We start from the raw sequence: 15745 nt of genomic DNA on the forward strand, positions 1-15745 counted from the left end.
CTCTCCCCATCTTCCTTGTTCCCCGGATCCCAATCATGCAGTTCCGTCCTTGTGTTTCCCCGTCTGTCATATGCATTCACGTATGTTCTCCCCAGCCCCAGACATGTCTCTCAGCAGATATGCTGATCACATTTGGAGTAGAGTTTTTATGTGCTTTTTATTCAGGTCAGAAATGGTCTTTTAAATTGACGGGTTGAGGTAGAGAAAGTGGAGTTTTGTTGCGAGCACTTTTATATTGGGTGGACTGTATATCAAATAAGTTGACCAAAAATGTTACTAAATAAGAAAAGAAAAATGTGGATGCAAATCATATCAGATTATGCATTCAGTTGTACTCGGAATCAATGATAAGACATGTTGTCCTAAATTAAAAGTTTGAGGTCAGTTCCCACAAAAGAGCACGCCACGCCTCAGTGGAATATGATATAGTGTAACCTTCTTTTGTCCTCACAGGGAAAAGTAAGATCTTCAGTAATACAGGAAAGTATTGTGCTTATTTTTTTAATTCACGTCATAAAGACTAGAAAAGATGAACATTCATTTGTTATACAAGTGTTATCATCAACATTGTCATCTAACAAAGGTGAGCTTCCTTGTCTAGGTCTGATAGGTAAGAGACAGACAGACACCCCTGAGGGGAGGAGTTAAAGCCTGTGGGCTCTTTGGTATTTGCTGAAACAATAACACACCTGTCATTTCATGTTGGAGAGAGAGGAAGGTAGAAGAAAGAGAAGAAAGTTAAAAATTTAAGACCAAGTTGCTTCCCTAAAATCAGTTTGAGAAACAGCATCTCACCTCGAGGCAGTGGATAGCAGAAAAAAACTGAGGGCATGGGGACGTTGCAGTTAAAGATGCTGAAGCTTTTGTTTTTATTGACCTTCAGTGGGGTAAGATGTTCTTATTTTCTCATTCAGTGTTAATTTAAACCAAAGTAATTTACAGTGTTTTCCACATCAAAGGTAAAATGTTTTGATATTGTGCATGCTGCATAAATCCAGATAGAGAGCAGGGAGTAGAGGACGTTTGAGACATATGAACACAGGCCCTTTTGAGTATCACGGCTTTCAACAAGTGCGAGCGGCATGCCCAGCCGTACCTCAATAGACAAATTCATTCCGACCTGAAAGAAATACCTGCACTGACCAGTCCTGAAATCTGTGTTGAGTGAAGGTAATGTGCAGCCTGCTGCCTCTCATGCTCTGAGAATGTGATACAGGGCATAATTTGCCTCAGGATATAATGTGGAATAGCAGAAGCTTACTATCTTTGGAAGGATACCCTTGTCTTTAATTGACTGTATTTCCTGACTTTCATTAACAAGATCATTCATTGTTTCATTCATTAAACTGACTTTTTTTCTCACTTTCAGATATGCATGGCTCAAAATGGTAACAGAGCTTCTTTCATATTTGAGATACTTATTGGTTAAGATACTTTAAGATGTAAATTAATCACATTCCCCTTTAATCACACTTTCTGCTTTATCTTCTTCAGACATCAGGTTGTCAGTGTTTACAGTGACATCCAAGAGCATGACAGTGCAGTGGAGCGGCCACACTGGTGCCAGCTCCTACAAGATCACAGCAACCCCCAAGAACTCCCCGGAAAGACCCGTCTTTGCTCAGTTCGGTGGCAACACAGTCATGGGCTCAGTTAACTCCCTGTCACCAAACACGGTGTACACCATGCAGTTAGAAGCTATGGACAATAATCTCAGGGTGCTCAGCAGTGCAAAGACTGAGGAGACGACAGGTTGGTAACATCAGAAAAAACAGAAAGGGGCAAACCTTTATTGATAAATAAACACGAAGCAATAATTTTGAGTAACGTAAAACTTAAAATATAGAAAATCAAAGGTTTATTTATTCATATAGTGAGAAATTAAGAAAAATGTTCTTGTCATCAACTGATTACACACCAACAATAAAGTACATTTCATTTGACTACAATGAAATGTATCAGTCAATGTAACATTTTACAGTGTATCTGTGTAAAAGAAAATACATGGAAAATTTAAATGTAATTTTAATTTTTTTTGCATTATGAATTAACAAAAGTATCTATTTATTTTAGTGCATATATTAATGAGATAGTTTGGGCAAACATTTTACTTGTACTGTGTTGTTGTTAAATAGCTCTATTTAATAGTTATGAAATACCCAAAATACTTTGTCAAACATGGTTTAATTAAAAGTGAAAATGTTCTTGTTACATTTTTTCTGCTGTTTTTCTCTTTTTTTTATATCATCACTCTTTGTTACATGGAACAGCCAGAAAAACATTTCAGACAACTCTTTCAGCCGTTTCAAATTATGCTGCACATTTTCCAAGATTTCCATAGACAACACAATCGTTTTTGTTATCCTCCTGAGACGCCGTGTTCTCATTTGAAGACATTACATTTTGGCTTTTAGTATAGAAACAAGTTTTATATTTATTGGACTCAACTAACCTTGAATATCAAAGAGATATTTGAAACCCACTCCAACCAAGCGCTCAGGCCTCAAGAGGCTTTTCTGAAAATGTGAGGAAATAATAAACTGTAGGCCTATGCAGTCATTTCAGAATTTTCAAATAAAATCTTAGTGTGCAAATTATCAGTAACATGTGAATAAATATGTATAAATGTAAGAATGTAAATGTTTATTTGTTTTACATGTAGTAAACTATAATGTAAAAAGGAGACTTTATTGAGAACTGCACTTAAATTTGGTAGTGGTGGTCAACTGCTGCATCTATAACATTGTAGATGGCATTCTTACAGGAGTTGTTATGGAAAATTGTTTTTGCTTCTGAAAAAGAAAAACATGTCGTCATCAATAAATCTATAGTTTGGATTATTGTCTCAAAATTCTTATTTGGAACTTGAAATTTGAAGTTAGTTTCTCAAATTTGAGTTATTTTTTAAGAAATATATGTTAGTAGGTAGAAATTCTGAGATAATAACCCAAAAGATGTTTTTTGGTTGTTTGTTTGTTTGTTTGTTTTGTATTTCAGTGATACATTGTACTTCTCTTATAAATAGAAAAGCTTTTATTTTGGAATCTATCTGACTGACATCTACCATCTGCTCCTTAGCCCCTGATGTACCCAGCATTGGGCAAGCCTACTCCAAAAACAGCGACAGCATCACTGTTGAGTTCACAGAGGTATCTGGGGCGACCAGCTACATCCTGAGGGCAGAGTCAAAGACAGGTGATTTCTTCAAGGAGAGCACTGTGAGCAGCTCTCCAGGTACCATGGTGGAGCTCCAGCCATACACAGACTACGTCCTCAGCGTCATGTCCGTCAACTTAGGCGGGAGAAGCCAGCCATCCTACCCCACAGAGGCCAGGACAGGTACGTCAATATCTGAAACGAGCTAAATTAGAAGAAATAATCGGGCCATTCCATGTAAAATAAAAGCATAAGTTAAATATAATTTTCAGCAGTGAAATGTTGTACCTTGAGGTCATGTAACTCAGAAATTTTAATAATATGAAAGTAAAAATTTGGATGCCGTCTGTACAAAAGCATCAGCTGATTCTGAGAGGGCCAAGTCGGGTGTGACTGACAGTGCACTATCTTCTAGTTCCACTTTACCGTAAAGATGGTAATCAGCCTATAAAGAGTGAAACACAGGTTTCTGTTCCTCCTTAGAACAATAACTTGTTATCTCACTCCACTGGCAATAGTGGCTTACCATTTCACCGCCCATTGTCATGGGTGCCCAAGTCGTTGCAACTAGCACGAGGGTGGAAACTGTATCCACTCGCTGCTCCATGGTGGTTTCATAAGTGAAAAGAGAAACCATGAGAACTAGGTTGTCTCGCATCCTGAAGGGTAACTGAATGTAACAGGATCACAGGAAAGTCGTTTCTATTTCATATCTTATAAAGAAATGGGAACAAGGAGAGGAGAAGTAAGGTCTCTTTGTTGGTTTGTTTGTTTTTATTCCCCATTAATCCCATTAACTCTTCATTCTCCCCCTGATCACATCTGCAGTTGTAATGGCTCCCAACTTGAACACATCCTCTCCTACCAATGGCACCATCCTTGTGAACTGGGACCCAGTGAAGGACGCCGTCCTCTACACACTGGTCATCATCAGAGAGGGATCCAACACCCGCCTCAAACTCAACACCACTGACACCACGGTGAAGTTTGATAACCTTGAACCAGGAACTACATACTGTATTAAGGGCACGGCATGGGACTCTGAGGGTCGCACTGGTGATGATGTCACTGTCTGTCAAATTACACGTAAGAAACCTTCTCAAAAATTAGGCTGATAAACATTTGAACCCGTACCAGAGGACCAGTCATGACTGCTGTTATTGATTTCATTGTGGTTTCATTTCCAGGTCCTCAGAGCCCAGATGTGACTCACGTTCAGGTGACTCCAGGACGGGCTCTTGGGATTGCTGTATTCTGGTCACAAGTGAGGGGTGCTAATCTCTACTTAGTCTGGACCTCTAATGGCCAAAACTGTTCCACAGAAAACAGTTACTGTTACATTAATCCTGCAGATTGTGGACAAAACCACTCAGTCTATGTCATAGCCTATAACGATGCTGGACCCAGCAGCCCCTCTGAACCGGCTAACTACATAACATGTGGGTATATCATTCGTAATGTATGGTTGTTTGTCTTATACTATTATTCATTTAAAGCACTCTCAAAACTTTTGAAATTAGCTCTCAGTAGCATTGAAGTAAAATACTAGAATTTCAATATTGAGAAATCCTGCTCTTGGTTGTAATTAGCTCAAGTGAAGCCCATTGTTCTCAAATGAACTACACTATCTGTGAATGCAAATTTATACCTTAAAAGAAGATCTATTAATGTCACGAAGAACTAAATTAGCTGTTTTTTTAGATTTGTTGTTGTTGTTGTTCTTTTAAGCACCCTGTGCTCTGCTGTAAAACTAAACATTTTATCATGGGAGTCCATGGGGATTGGCTCAGTTTTTGAACCAGCTTCAAGCTGACTAAAAGGAATTGCAACTGGAACTTTTTTGTGACAAAGGAAAACACAATCATTTCTGTTGCTCCAGATTTAGTGTTCAGGCTGTGATCAGCTGACCTGTGCTAAATCTTTGTGAATTTAGTGAAAAAAAGAATAATCTTGAATTCATTTAGCTGTTAGCCACAAGCCTTTTACAGATGTGACCAGATCATCAAGCTCTCCTAATGAAAACCAATAAGCATATTTGACAAATTATCACATGGAGTCTTTGACATGTGAAGTCCATTACTGTTATTACTCAAGGACCATTGAGGACCATTGTCTCTCTCTGACAGACCCATGTCCGCCAGAGAACATCTGGGTGGAGGAGCCCAGAGCAGGTAACTGCTCCGTGATGTGGGACGGAGTGCCACTGGTGGAGTACTACATGGCGTTCATAAAGCGGGATGATGGAATGGAGACGTTCTGTAACACCAGTTTAACCACCTGCCCATTTTCCTGCATGTGTGGCTACACCTACCTCACTACCGTATTCCCTTACAACCAGGCCGGCTCCAGCCCTTATGGACATGTCCGCAACTACACTACCAGTATGACTTTCACACAAAAGCACCCACATATACAGCAGCACCACTATTAACACAGTCTACTCCAACCCAGCACTATCCATCCAATCACATCCTATAGGATCAGGCCAGTGCTTTTGTTTATGCTTGTTTCTTATGGGATTTTTTCCTCATTTCAAAAGTCCTTTGTCGGAACTAAAGGTAAACATCTCTGAAGTAACTACTATGCTGCTATTGTTTAAGAAAAAAGTCATTTTCATGATTAAGCCTGAGTTGTCATGACAGGAAAAGCCCACTTTTAGACAGACAAAATGTATAACCCAACTTTAAAGCTACAGCAGTTTTATGACCAAACTAAGAGAAACTCACAGTTGGCTGTGTGTGGTTATTTGCCTGTTTTTTTTAATTATTTTTAATTAGTTTCTTCTCTCCGCCTCCTCCTCAGTCCCTTGTTGCCCACTGGATGTTATGATAAAGCTGGTTTCTACGGAGACCCTGGAAGTCATGTGGACACCAGTCAAAGGAGCTGAACTGTATGAGACGACAGCAGCACAGACTAAAGACGTCATCCACTGCAACGACACAGCACCGGTGTGTGCGCTCTCAGATTTGAGTTGCAACACAGCTTATTCTGTGACTGTGACACCTTGCAGCGATTTACGAGGATGCAACCGCACCTGCAAGCCGCAAACGCATGAGACAGGTAATTTAAACACTGAAGAGTGACTGTTTTTATGAAACACACACAAATTGTGTGCAAATTCATCTGAAGCTCAGACTGTGCATCGCTCAGTGAAGCTAAAAAAATCCAAAGCATGTTAAAAGTTACACGTTATCACAGCACAATTTGAAAAAGACTGAACAAGTATGGTTTGTGTAGAAGGGTCACCAGGAGAAAGCCTCTCCTCTTCTCTTCTCTTCTCTTCTCTTCTCTTCTCTTCTCTTCTCTTCTCTTCTCTTCTCTTCTCTTCTCTTCTCTTCTCTTCTCTTGATATGGGGCAAGTTTTCTTCCTATGCTTCTGGTTTTTATTTAGCTAAGCTACTAGAAAATACCAGTTGCTTCACATTTTGTCTACAAATGTGAACAGAATTACAAGTATGAATCAGTACATTTTCCAAACTTTCTATTTCTTCTTTTGCAGTAATGTTTCACTCTGTATTTGTATCTCTGTAATTTTGAAGTGACCAACTCTTTTATGTGTGTCTTGCTGCAGCTCCCTGCACTCCAGAGATCCTGAATATGACTCAGACCAACAGTTCCACATACAGAATCCTCTTCACCACACCCAACACCCCCAACACGAATTATACCATCACTGCCACTGGACGCTATGACAGACAAAGCTGCCAGTCGACGAACAGCTCCTGTGTGCTCACGCAACTGCCCTGCGGCTCTGTCTACGAGGTTACAGCAGTGGCCACAACAGCTGTGGGGAAAAGTCTGCCAGGATTCAGTAAAACTTTGGAAACAGGTATGACAGTCTGATTGGTTACGCTGTTAAACCCCACAACAAAATGTACAATTGGTCCACCAAACAGCAACTTTAATTTGAGCCATATGCTAAAGTTGCATCGAGCTAAAGCTGATCTCTGCTTTTAAGGTTATCAACAGTTAGACATCTGCCAAAAGCTTTTGTCATTCATTAAATGAAATGAATTAGTTCTCAAGTTTATACGCAAAACACCAATGTGGATGCTTCTCATGAGGAAGCATGACATGTACTGAATCTAGGAATCTAAAAATCCTCCCATACTTAAGTCTGTTCTGTATTCTTCCCTTAAGGCCCTTGCTGCCCCATGTCTGTGAACGTGACCCAGGTCACCCAGGCTATGACCAATGTGACCTGGTCACCTAGCACTGGAGCTCGCTCATTCATTACCTCCCTGACATCACCACGAGGGTATGCCAAATGCCACACTCTAGACACCCACTGCCTGATGGGGTGCATCACCTGTGGAACCAACTACAGCGTCAACCTGGAAGCAATCAGCAGCACAGGACAGAAGTCAGAGTGCAAATATCGTGGATTCTCTTCCAGTGAGGATCGATAAATACAAACACATTTGTAATATTTTTACATCTAATGGAGGGAAAAGTAGAAATCTTCACACTGTCAAAAAAGATTTTTTTTACAAAAGCACAACTCTACACTCACTCTTTTACAGGTGCCTGCTGTCCAACGGGGGTCAAGCTCTATCGCAGGACCAACAACACCCTGAGGGTATACTGGCGTTCGCTCGGCCCTCAGATCTATAATCACACAGTGGAGCTGTATGGCACCGGAGCAAACTACACCTGTATGGCAGCTGCAGGCAGCATGTACTGTGACATCCAGGAAGAAACATGTGGGGATGTCTACACAGTGGTGGCGGCACCTGTGGAAAAGTACGGGAGCAAAGTCACCTTCTGCCAGCCCAGGATGTACTCAGGTGGGAACAAAATTCAAGGAGCGCATTTACTCTGATTTTTACATTTGTATAACGAGTCGATTCTAACAGCTGCTTTTACACTTTTCATTTATCCTTAGTTCCCTGCCCTGGAAGTAACACTGGCATGGGTACGTATCATCTTATACCTAAAACAATGATAGTTACACACTGATTATATCTTTTAGTTTGTTTCTACCACTCAAAAAGAATTTCATTGGCTAAAGCCGGAAGTCTCGTAGTTTAGCATAAAGACAGAAAAAAGAGAGAAACATCTACTGACTCCATCCTTAGGTAGAATCCAACTATGTCATTTAAAAGTTTGTTTCTATATTAATATATTTTGTTCATGAGGTGTTACTTCTGAATATCATTGTTTAAAAACACAACCATAAAAAACTATTTACATTTTGCTAGCTGTTTCCTCTTAAGCTTTGAGCTATTGTTAAAATGCCGTCTCTTTCTTTCCTCAGTAATTTCTCGTGTGAGACGAAGTGTGAATTAACTGTGGTGAGTTTGTTGTTTCTCATTCAACGTTGTTCACATCACATCTTGGAAACCTGGAGATGATGACACGCCCATGTTATTGTGTCTGTTACGAGTGGCTGTAAAATAGCCTCAGACTCTGTACGCTATCGCTGTAGTGTGATTTCTAGAGTATAATGTTCCACAAAGGATTCTTGTTTTTACTAAGATGAACTTCTCCTGCCTTTTTCTCCCAGTGTGAACACCCCGACCACCAACACAGCAACAAGGACAGAGGCCGATGTTTACACCAGTGATAACTGTGAAGACTCTGTATACCACGATGACACTGAGTCTGATAATAATTAATATCCAATAAAATGAATATCTGTTAACTAATAAGCTTAAAAATAAATATTAAATCCAAAGATAAACGAACTTGAAAAACAGGGAAAAAAAATTATGTGAGCATTTACTGAGCGCTATTATGATATATTATTTTAAAATTTTGCTGCATTTAAAAGAAAAAGAATAAGTGTTTTACTATTGGCTCCTCGACTCCTCATGTTTCATGCGTCCTGTTTCAGTTAGAAGTTACACTGTGAAAAAAAACAAGAAATGACGACTATAAAATATGGAAAAGAAACAAAGCTTGAAACATTATGCTGAGGCCCGACTTAAAAGTGTCATAGCAGTAATCATTCAAATTTTAAAACAGTATATTAGGACTTCTCCAAGTAGAGGACCTCCATATGGCTTCAGTTTGATGTCTCCCGGTTGTGAAGCTTGAACGTGGGGCAACAGGGATCCGTCTCATGGAGTCTGTGGATGACTCATCTGATCATATTGCCAGAGAAATATTGAATGTCACACCTGCTTTCATTGGATTTGTTTTCTCCCAGATGACAGATGATAAAAAAAATAAAGCAAATTGTTCTGCATCACAACGCTGTGTAAAGTCAGTCTGTCAGTATTTAAATTATTTGTTTGATTTGTCTGATTGTTGGAGTTACCTCACAATATAAGGCACCTCGAGGCAACTGCTGTTGTGATTTGTTACGGATAAAACTGAAATTAAATTGAAATTACACCCAAGATTTTCCTGAAAATGATCACGGTAAGATCCTGAAATTGATCTTCCACTAAGATATTACTTAAAAGTTGTATATCTGTCTGTCTGTGGTCTCATTGTGACTGCATTTTAGCTGACTAAAGATCCTGCTGGGACGATATGAAATAACACAAAGGAAGAATATAAGTTTTCACTGTAACACAAACACTGACAAATTTGGATTAGAACATCTTTTGTTACATCTAATATCCCCTCTTATCCTCCTGATTTTCCACCTTTCTCTACGTCAGCATCTTTTAAATTGAAGCAATGAATGCCAAAACACAGTTAAAGCTTTGTGTTGGAAAGAAAAGAAGTAGAGAAACACAACTAGAGCAACGGAGAACTGACCAACTGGCAATAATCATATAAACAGATGTCCAGTGGTAGTCAACTGGCACATCTGGTGTTCTACAAACTGATTTCATTCTGAAATAACTAATCTCAAAGATGTTAATATTTGTAGTAAAACATTAAATAATTATTTTTACCAGTCAGCAGGGGTGTCTCCATATGGAGGCCCCTGAATATTGGGGTGGCACACAGAAAATATAATTTCCTGTTTTATTATGCTGTTGTTGAATATAGGTTACTTGAGTTGGAGTTTAAATGTGACATGATATTTTACATCTGTATTTGGTGGTTTCCAGTGTTGGGAAGGTTACTTTTAAAATGTATTCCATTACAGAATACAGAATACATGCCCCAAAATGTATTCTGTAACGTATTCCGTTACGTTACTCAATGACAGTAACGTATTCTGAATACTTTGGATTAGTTAATATATTATCATGCTTTTTACAACAACGTGAATGTACTATTGCTGTGTGATTTATTACTATTACTGAAGGTCCGCGACTCCGAACTGTAGTAAAGGGACCTCTGACTAATACGGCAGGGTCCCTGTCGGCTCGTAGCCGAAAAATAGCTTTACTTTGTTGTCTGGGTCAACTTTTCTTGTGAGAGACAGAGAGAGGCGTTGAAAGGCTGCTCCAACGGAACTTATTGTTTTCGGAGGAAAACATGAACACGGTGTACAGTCGAGTCTTAATAGCTTACTTACAACTGGGCTCGTCAGGCACTCTTCTTGGCTGCAGTGGTTATTATTATATTTACATGCTTCCAGCTCCCGTTTTTCCTCGATGACAACTCGTACCTTTCCACTTCCCTTTTTCTCCCTCCTCGCGCTCACATAATATGGAACGCCAGGACTGCCATAATGAATTAATTAAATACACCATTAAATAATTAATTAAATGTGTCAATAATTAATTAAAATTGGAATTAATTAATTAAATAAATAGTTATGACACATGTAATTAATTAATTATTGACACATTTAATTAATTATTTATGTATTTCACATTTTAATTAATTATTGACACATTTAATTAATTAATTATTGACACATTTAATTAATTATTTATGTATTTCACATTTTAATTAATTATTGACACATTTAATTAATTATTGACACATTTAATTAATTATTTAATGATATATTTATTTATTTCATTTTGGCAGTCCTGGCGCCTGGCTCTCGTCATGAAATAATTTTATCTGTCAGCCTCACCCATCAAACTCAGGGGGCGGGGTTAACGCTGCCCATGCAGCTTCTCTAACATTTGATTGGTTGCCGTGCAAAGTAAGTCAAAACAGGTCGATCCTAGATAATCGATTGCTTGTGTAGACTTGGGGCAGCCAGTTATCCCAGAATGCAGATCAAATCACAGGCAGCAATGGTGGTGGTGTAGTTTTAAAATACCCCGTTTTTCTGTCACCAGCTACACTTTTAACAGTGTTTTAGCCGCGAATGTCGCAACGTATGTCTGGTCAGGTTGTCAACATAGAACATGTTTGCAAAAGTGCTCAGATGTTTTCAGAGATTTCACTAGCTCTGCTAACAATTAGCATGCAGAGTGCACCGAGGGGGTACATTAACCGGTTTGTTTACATATTCCACTCTCCGTGTTCCACATGTTGCATTCGCAGATTCTCATTTTCACCGAATGATCGTCTCTTTCCGCCTGGTCTTGTGTCTCTGTGCTTCTGTAACATAAAGAACGAGCTGACATTTTTCTCACGAAACCAGCGATCAGCTCAGCAGACCCTCAGTTTACCTGCATGCATCCTCCTCCTCATCTGTCAGCTGTTTAACACCTGCTGCTAATTCAAGAAACACGCCTAGTTACCTGGTGATAGTCACAGTTTAACTGGGCAGCCGGTGCTCGATATAACGCAATGTCAGCGCATTTTTCTGCACAAGATAAGTAAATATAGTATTTTCCCCGAGCGCAGAGCTGCTGGAGCTTGTTTCCTTACAGAGCACTTTATAGGCGAACAGCTTTATCAGCGGCTGATGTCCAATCACCAGCACACAGCTTTGAAACCTCAGCTGAGTTTTAGCTCTCAGTGGTTAAACGCTGGACTTCATTCACTGTCGGGTCACGTTTACTTCGCTGTTTTATTTACAACTGAGCAAATCGGTTTGGCTGAGGTTAAAGTTACGTTTCATAACTGCATAGTTTCACAGACGTTTAATGGTTCACTGGCACATGTGTTAGACTGAACTATCATCTAAATATCATCTGTTTTTTAATAGTTATTCAACTGTATTCTAAGCACCAGCTGTCTGTTAGAATGTGATTTTTTTCTCTCTCTGTTGGCAGAGGTATAAAAATGCGCAGGAAAATCTGACGTGCATGGCAAACTTCACCGACGATATTTAGGGAGGAATAAACACACATCAAACATAAATGAACCATTTGCCTGTCTCCATAATTGAGAGCATTTTCTCTTCTTATATCAACTCTCTCTCTCTCTCTTTTTTTTTTTTTTTTTTTTTTTGCTTTTTCGGTCATGTTATGTTTACCTGTCAAAGGCTTGTTACAAACTATGAAACACATTGTGCAGACTTCTGGATGTTAGAAGAAAACTAATACTGCTCATGAATGAGACTAAAGGCAGGAAGGTGTCCTTTAAAACTAAACATGTTAATAGGACCTCCCTGTTTATATCATAGTTTATGATATAGCACGTGTATTTCAGTAATAGCTGAGGCCACTATACGTGCTGGCCTCATATCAAATGTGAAGGCAGACTGAGTCTATGTTTGACGTTTTTTATATCTAATCTTCCTTTTCAAACATTTAAACAGCAGCGAGTCTGCAGCTGAGGGAACACAAATTCAAATTGTCGGAACAGGTTTGCTCGTTTCTTGGATTCATTTGGTGATTTATTAAATGTATAACTGTTATTCTAATCTGCTGCTGAGTCTCTTACACTTTTCTTTATGCTGTATATTTTCACGTCTCTGGAATAGTTGGCAGTTAGATAGTCAGCTGGGAAACTTTGTGTTAACTCATGGAGCTGAGGATATCGTGGATATCGTGGACATGCTGACCTCGCTGCGTGGTGTACAGAGCGAGGTCAGCATGATTAATATTCACAATAAAAATATTAGCCGAACATCATGAAGTCTGTATGTGTTTCATAGTGTCGAACAACCTTTGTACAGTTAAAGCCAGCAGTTACTACATGACAGAAACACCAACGTTATCTCTTTTATGTGTTTATACACAGGTCACGCTGATTACTGAACAAAAACCCAAAGATCAGATGTTAAACAGATTTATTTGCTCTCTCGCCTCCTTAAACATGTTTTTAATGTTAGTTATAATTCAGAATTGGCGACTGAAACACGTAGGACACATAAGAACATCAGGAAATAAAACACCGATAAATATAACCTCAGTAAAAGAAGTCAGCGGGGGTTACTACAGCTGTGTACCGGGGCCTGCGCTTTGTCGGTGGGATTGCTTGCGAGGCGAGCGGGTCTATCCCACGCTTTGCCGTGAGACTGGGACGACATCTCCGAAATCATCGAAGCACTTTTGCAAAGAGGCTGTATCTTGACAAACCGACCAGACACATGAAGATTAAACCACTACATTCTCGGCTAAAAAAATATTAAAACGGTATTTGGTAACACACAAACAGGGTTTTTTCAAAGCTCAGTTCTGTTAGCTTCCACATGCTAGAAACAATGGCCACCAGGCCAAAGCAATGGTTTTCACTCGATCAGCGTTAACCCCGCCCCCTGAGTTTGATGGGTGAGGCTGACAGATAAAATTATTTCATGATGAGAGCCAGGCGCCAGGACTGCCAAAATGAAATAAATAAATATATCATTAAATAATTAATTAAATGTGTCAATAATTAATTAAATGTGTCAATAATTAATTAAAATGTGAAATACATAAATAATTAATTAAATATGTCAATAATTAATTAATTAAATGTGTCAATAATTAATTACAACGTGAAATACATAAATAATTAATTAAATGTGTCAATAATTAATTAATTACATATATCATAACTATTTATTTAATTAATTAATTCCAATTTTAATTAATTATTGACACATTTAATTAATTATTTAATGGTGTATTTAATTAATTCATTATGGCAGTCCTGGCGTTCCATACTCACAGACCCATAACGTGTATGGCAGTCCATTCTCCCTGCAACACGGACTACACTGCCCATGATGCTACATTCTTTAGAGCTATGCTTGTAGCATTCTGCCTGTTAGCTTAGCACAACAACAACAACGAAAAGGCGCTCTCTCACCCAGGAAGCACACAGTCGCAGAGAGAGAGAGAGAGAGCGTCGCCCTGTAACCATGGCAACCGTAACGCTGCCGCCTGGAACAACGGAACGTAGCTGTCAAACAAACCCAAACAGTCCTGACCCGCGACAAAATGAAACAGGAAAGTACCGCAGTGTAATCCATTTATTTCAACAAAGTAACTGTATTCTGAATACCACCTTTTTAAACGGTAACTGTAACGGAATACAGCTACTCATATTTTGTATTTTAAATACGTAACGGCGGTACATGTATTCCGTTACTCCCCAACACTGGTGGTTTCTACATGTTGACAATATACAACACATTTGTAAGAGCCATGGTTTCGACTTTTTCTCAGGTTTTGATCAATAAGTCATTTAGTCAAACTTGAAGACTTTGATGGATGTACGCCAAATTTATATGAGTGTCATGGTCGGCTGTGTGGCAGGCAGGATGAGGACCCAATCGCAAAACTCACGGACTCAAGGGATGAACTCAAAAGGCAGCTTTATTGCTGACAAGATGACAGGAAAATACAAAACTTAAACTGGGCACAATAAACTAATACTTGGAGAGAGACACAGGGAAATCCACGCAGCATGAGGGAGACTACGACACAGAACTGAGGGAGACGCAGACATAAATACACAGAGGGTTAACGAGGGAAGTGGGAGCACACGGGGAACACAGCTGACACAGATAATCATAACGAGACAGGGCAGGAGTGAACACAACATGACGCATACTGACGAGAGACTGTCAAAGTAAAACAGGAAGTACAGAGGTTCAGACAGGAGGAGAGAGCACGGGGAGAACACAGACATAACAGGCTGGGGAAAACATGGAATAAAACACGAAAGGGGACAAGGGCTCATGAATACATAGAGGGGCACACAGGGGGTGAGAGTCACAAAGGGAAAGCACACAGGGAACCACATAACAGGGCAACTCAGGAAACAGAACCTAAACAGGGAACTGAATACAAAAATACAAGAGAACTAAGAATACTGGGCCAACACGGCCCAGGACCATGACATCACCCCCCCCCCCCCCCCCTTAAACACAGGAAAACAAAAAACCAAACAGAAAACGACCCAGGGCGGGCGGCGGGGGCCCAGGACGGAGGGCACGGAACAGAAAACAAAGGAGCACAGCAAACACCGGAGCCCAAGAAAAACAACCCAAAACACAGTGCAGTTCAGGGGGCCGACCATGCGGATGGGAACGGTGGAGACGTGGAAACAGTTCAGGGGGCCGGCCGCGCAGAAGGCAGCGGCGGCGGCGAAGGAGACGACGGAGCAGTTCAGGGGGCCGACCATGCGGATGGGAACGGTGGAGACGTGGAAACAGTTCAGGGGGCCGGCCGTGCGGAAGGCAACGGCGACGACGTGGAAACAGTTCAGGGGGCCGGCCGCGCAGAAGGCAGCGGCGGCGGCGAAGGAGACGACGGAGCAGTTCAGGAGGCCGGCCGCGCGGAAGGCAGCGGCGGCTCTCCAGTGTTAGGCATGCTGGCCATGGCCTGGTGGGCACAGGACCAGACGAGGCAGAACCAGACGAGGCAGGACCAGACGAGGCAGGACCAGACGGTGGCGA

General features: G+C 40.3%; 1 protein-coding gene across 1 annotated transcript; it reads left to right on the top strand.

Annotated features, from left to right (window-relative positions):
* The first annotated feature begins 830 nt into the window (after nt 1–830).
* fndc7a (fibronectin type III domain containing 7a) lies at nt 831–9349 on the top strand. Its single transcript, XM_026150072.1, has 14 exons — nt 831–887; nt 1370–1388; nt 1495–1752; nt 3079–3339; nt 3985–4242; nt 4344–4595; nt 5283–5537; nt 5959–6216; nt 6728–6985; nt 7297–7551; nt 7680–7943; nt 8042–8071; nt 8414–8450; nt 8663–9349. Exons 1-13 carry the CDS (start codon nt 831–833, stop codon nt 8443–8445), a joined length of 2457 nt encoding a protein of 818 aa, XP_026005857.1. The 3' UTR covers nt 8446–8450; nt 8663–9349.
* Nucleotides 9350–15745: the final 6396 nt, after the last annotated feature.

The sequence above is a fragment of the Astatotilapia calliptera genome, chromosome 18, assembly GCF_900246225.1.
Source record: "Astatotilapia calliptera chromosome 18, fAstCal1.2, whole genome shotgun sequence".
Taxonomy (NCBI): domain Eukaryota; kingdom Metazoa; phylum Chordata; class Actinopteri; order Cichliformes; family Cichlidae; genus Astatotilapia; species Astatotilapia calliptera.

Bases quoted from the DNA above. Each gene is read 5' to 3' on its own strand.
- fndc7a (XM_026150072.1), top strand. From the start codon at position 831: ATGGGGACGTTGCAGTTAAAGATGCTGAAGCTTTTGTTTTTATTGACC. The intron at 4,243-4,343 runs GTAAGAAACCTT...TTTCATTTCCAG, and splicing joins CACTGTCTGTCAAATTACAC to GTCCTCAGAGCCCAGATGTG. The intron at 5,538-5,958 runs GTATGACTTTCA...CCTCCTCCTCAG, and splicing joins TGTCCGCAACTACACTACCA to TCCCTTGTTGCCCACTGGAT.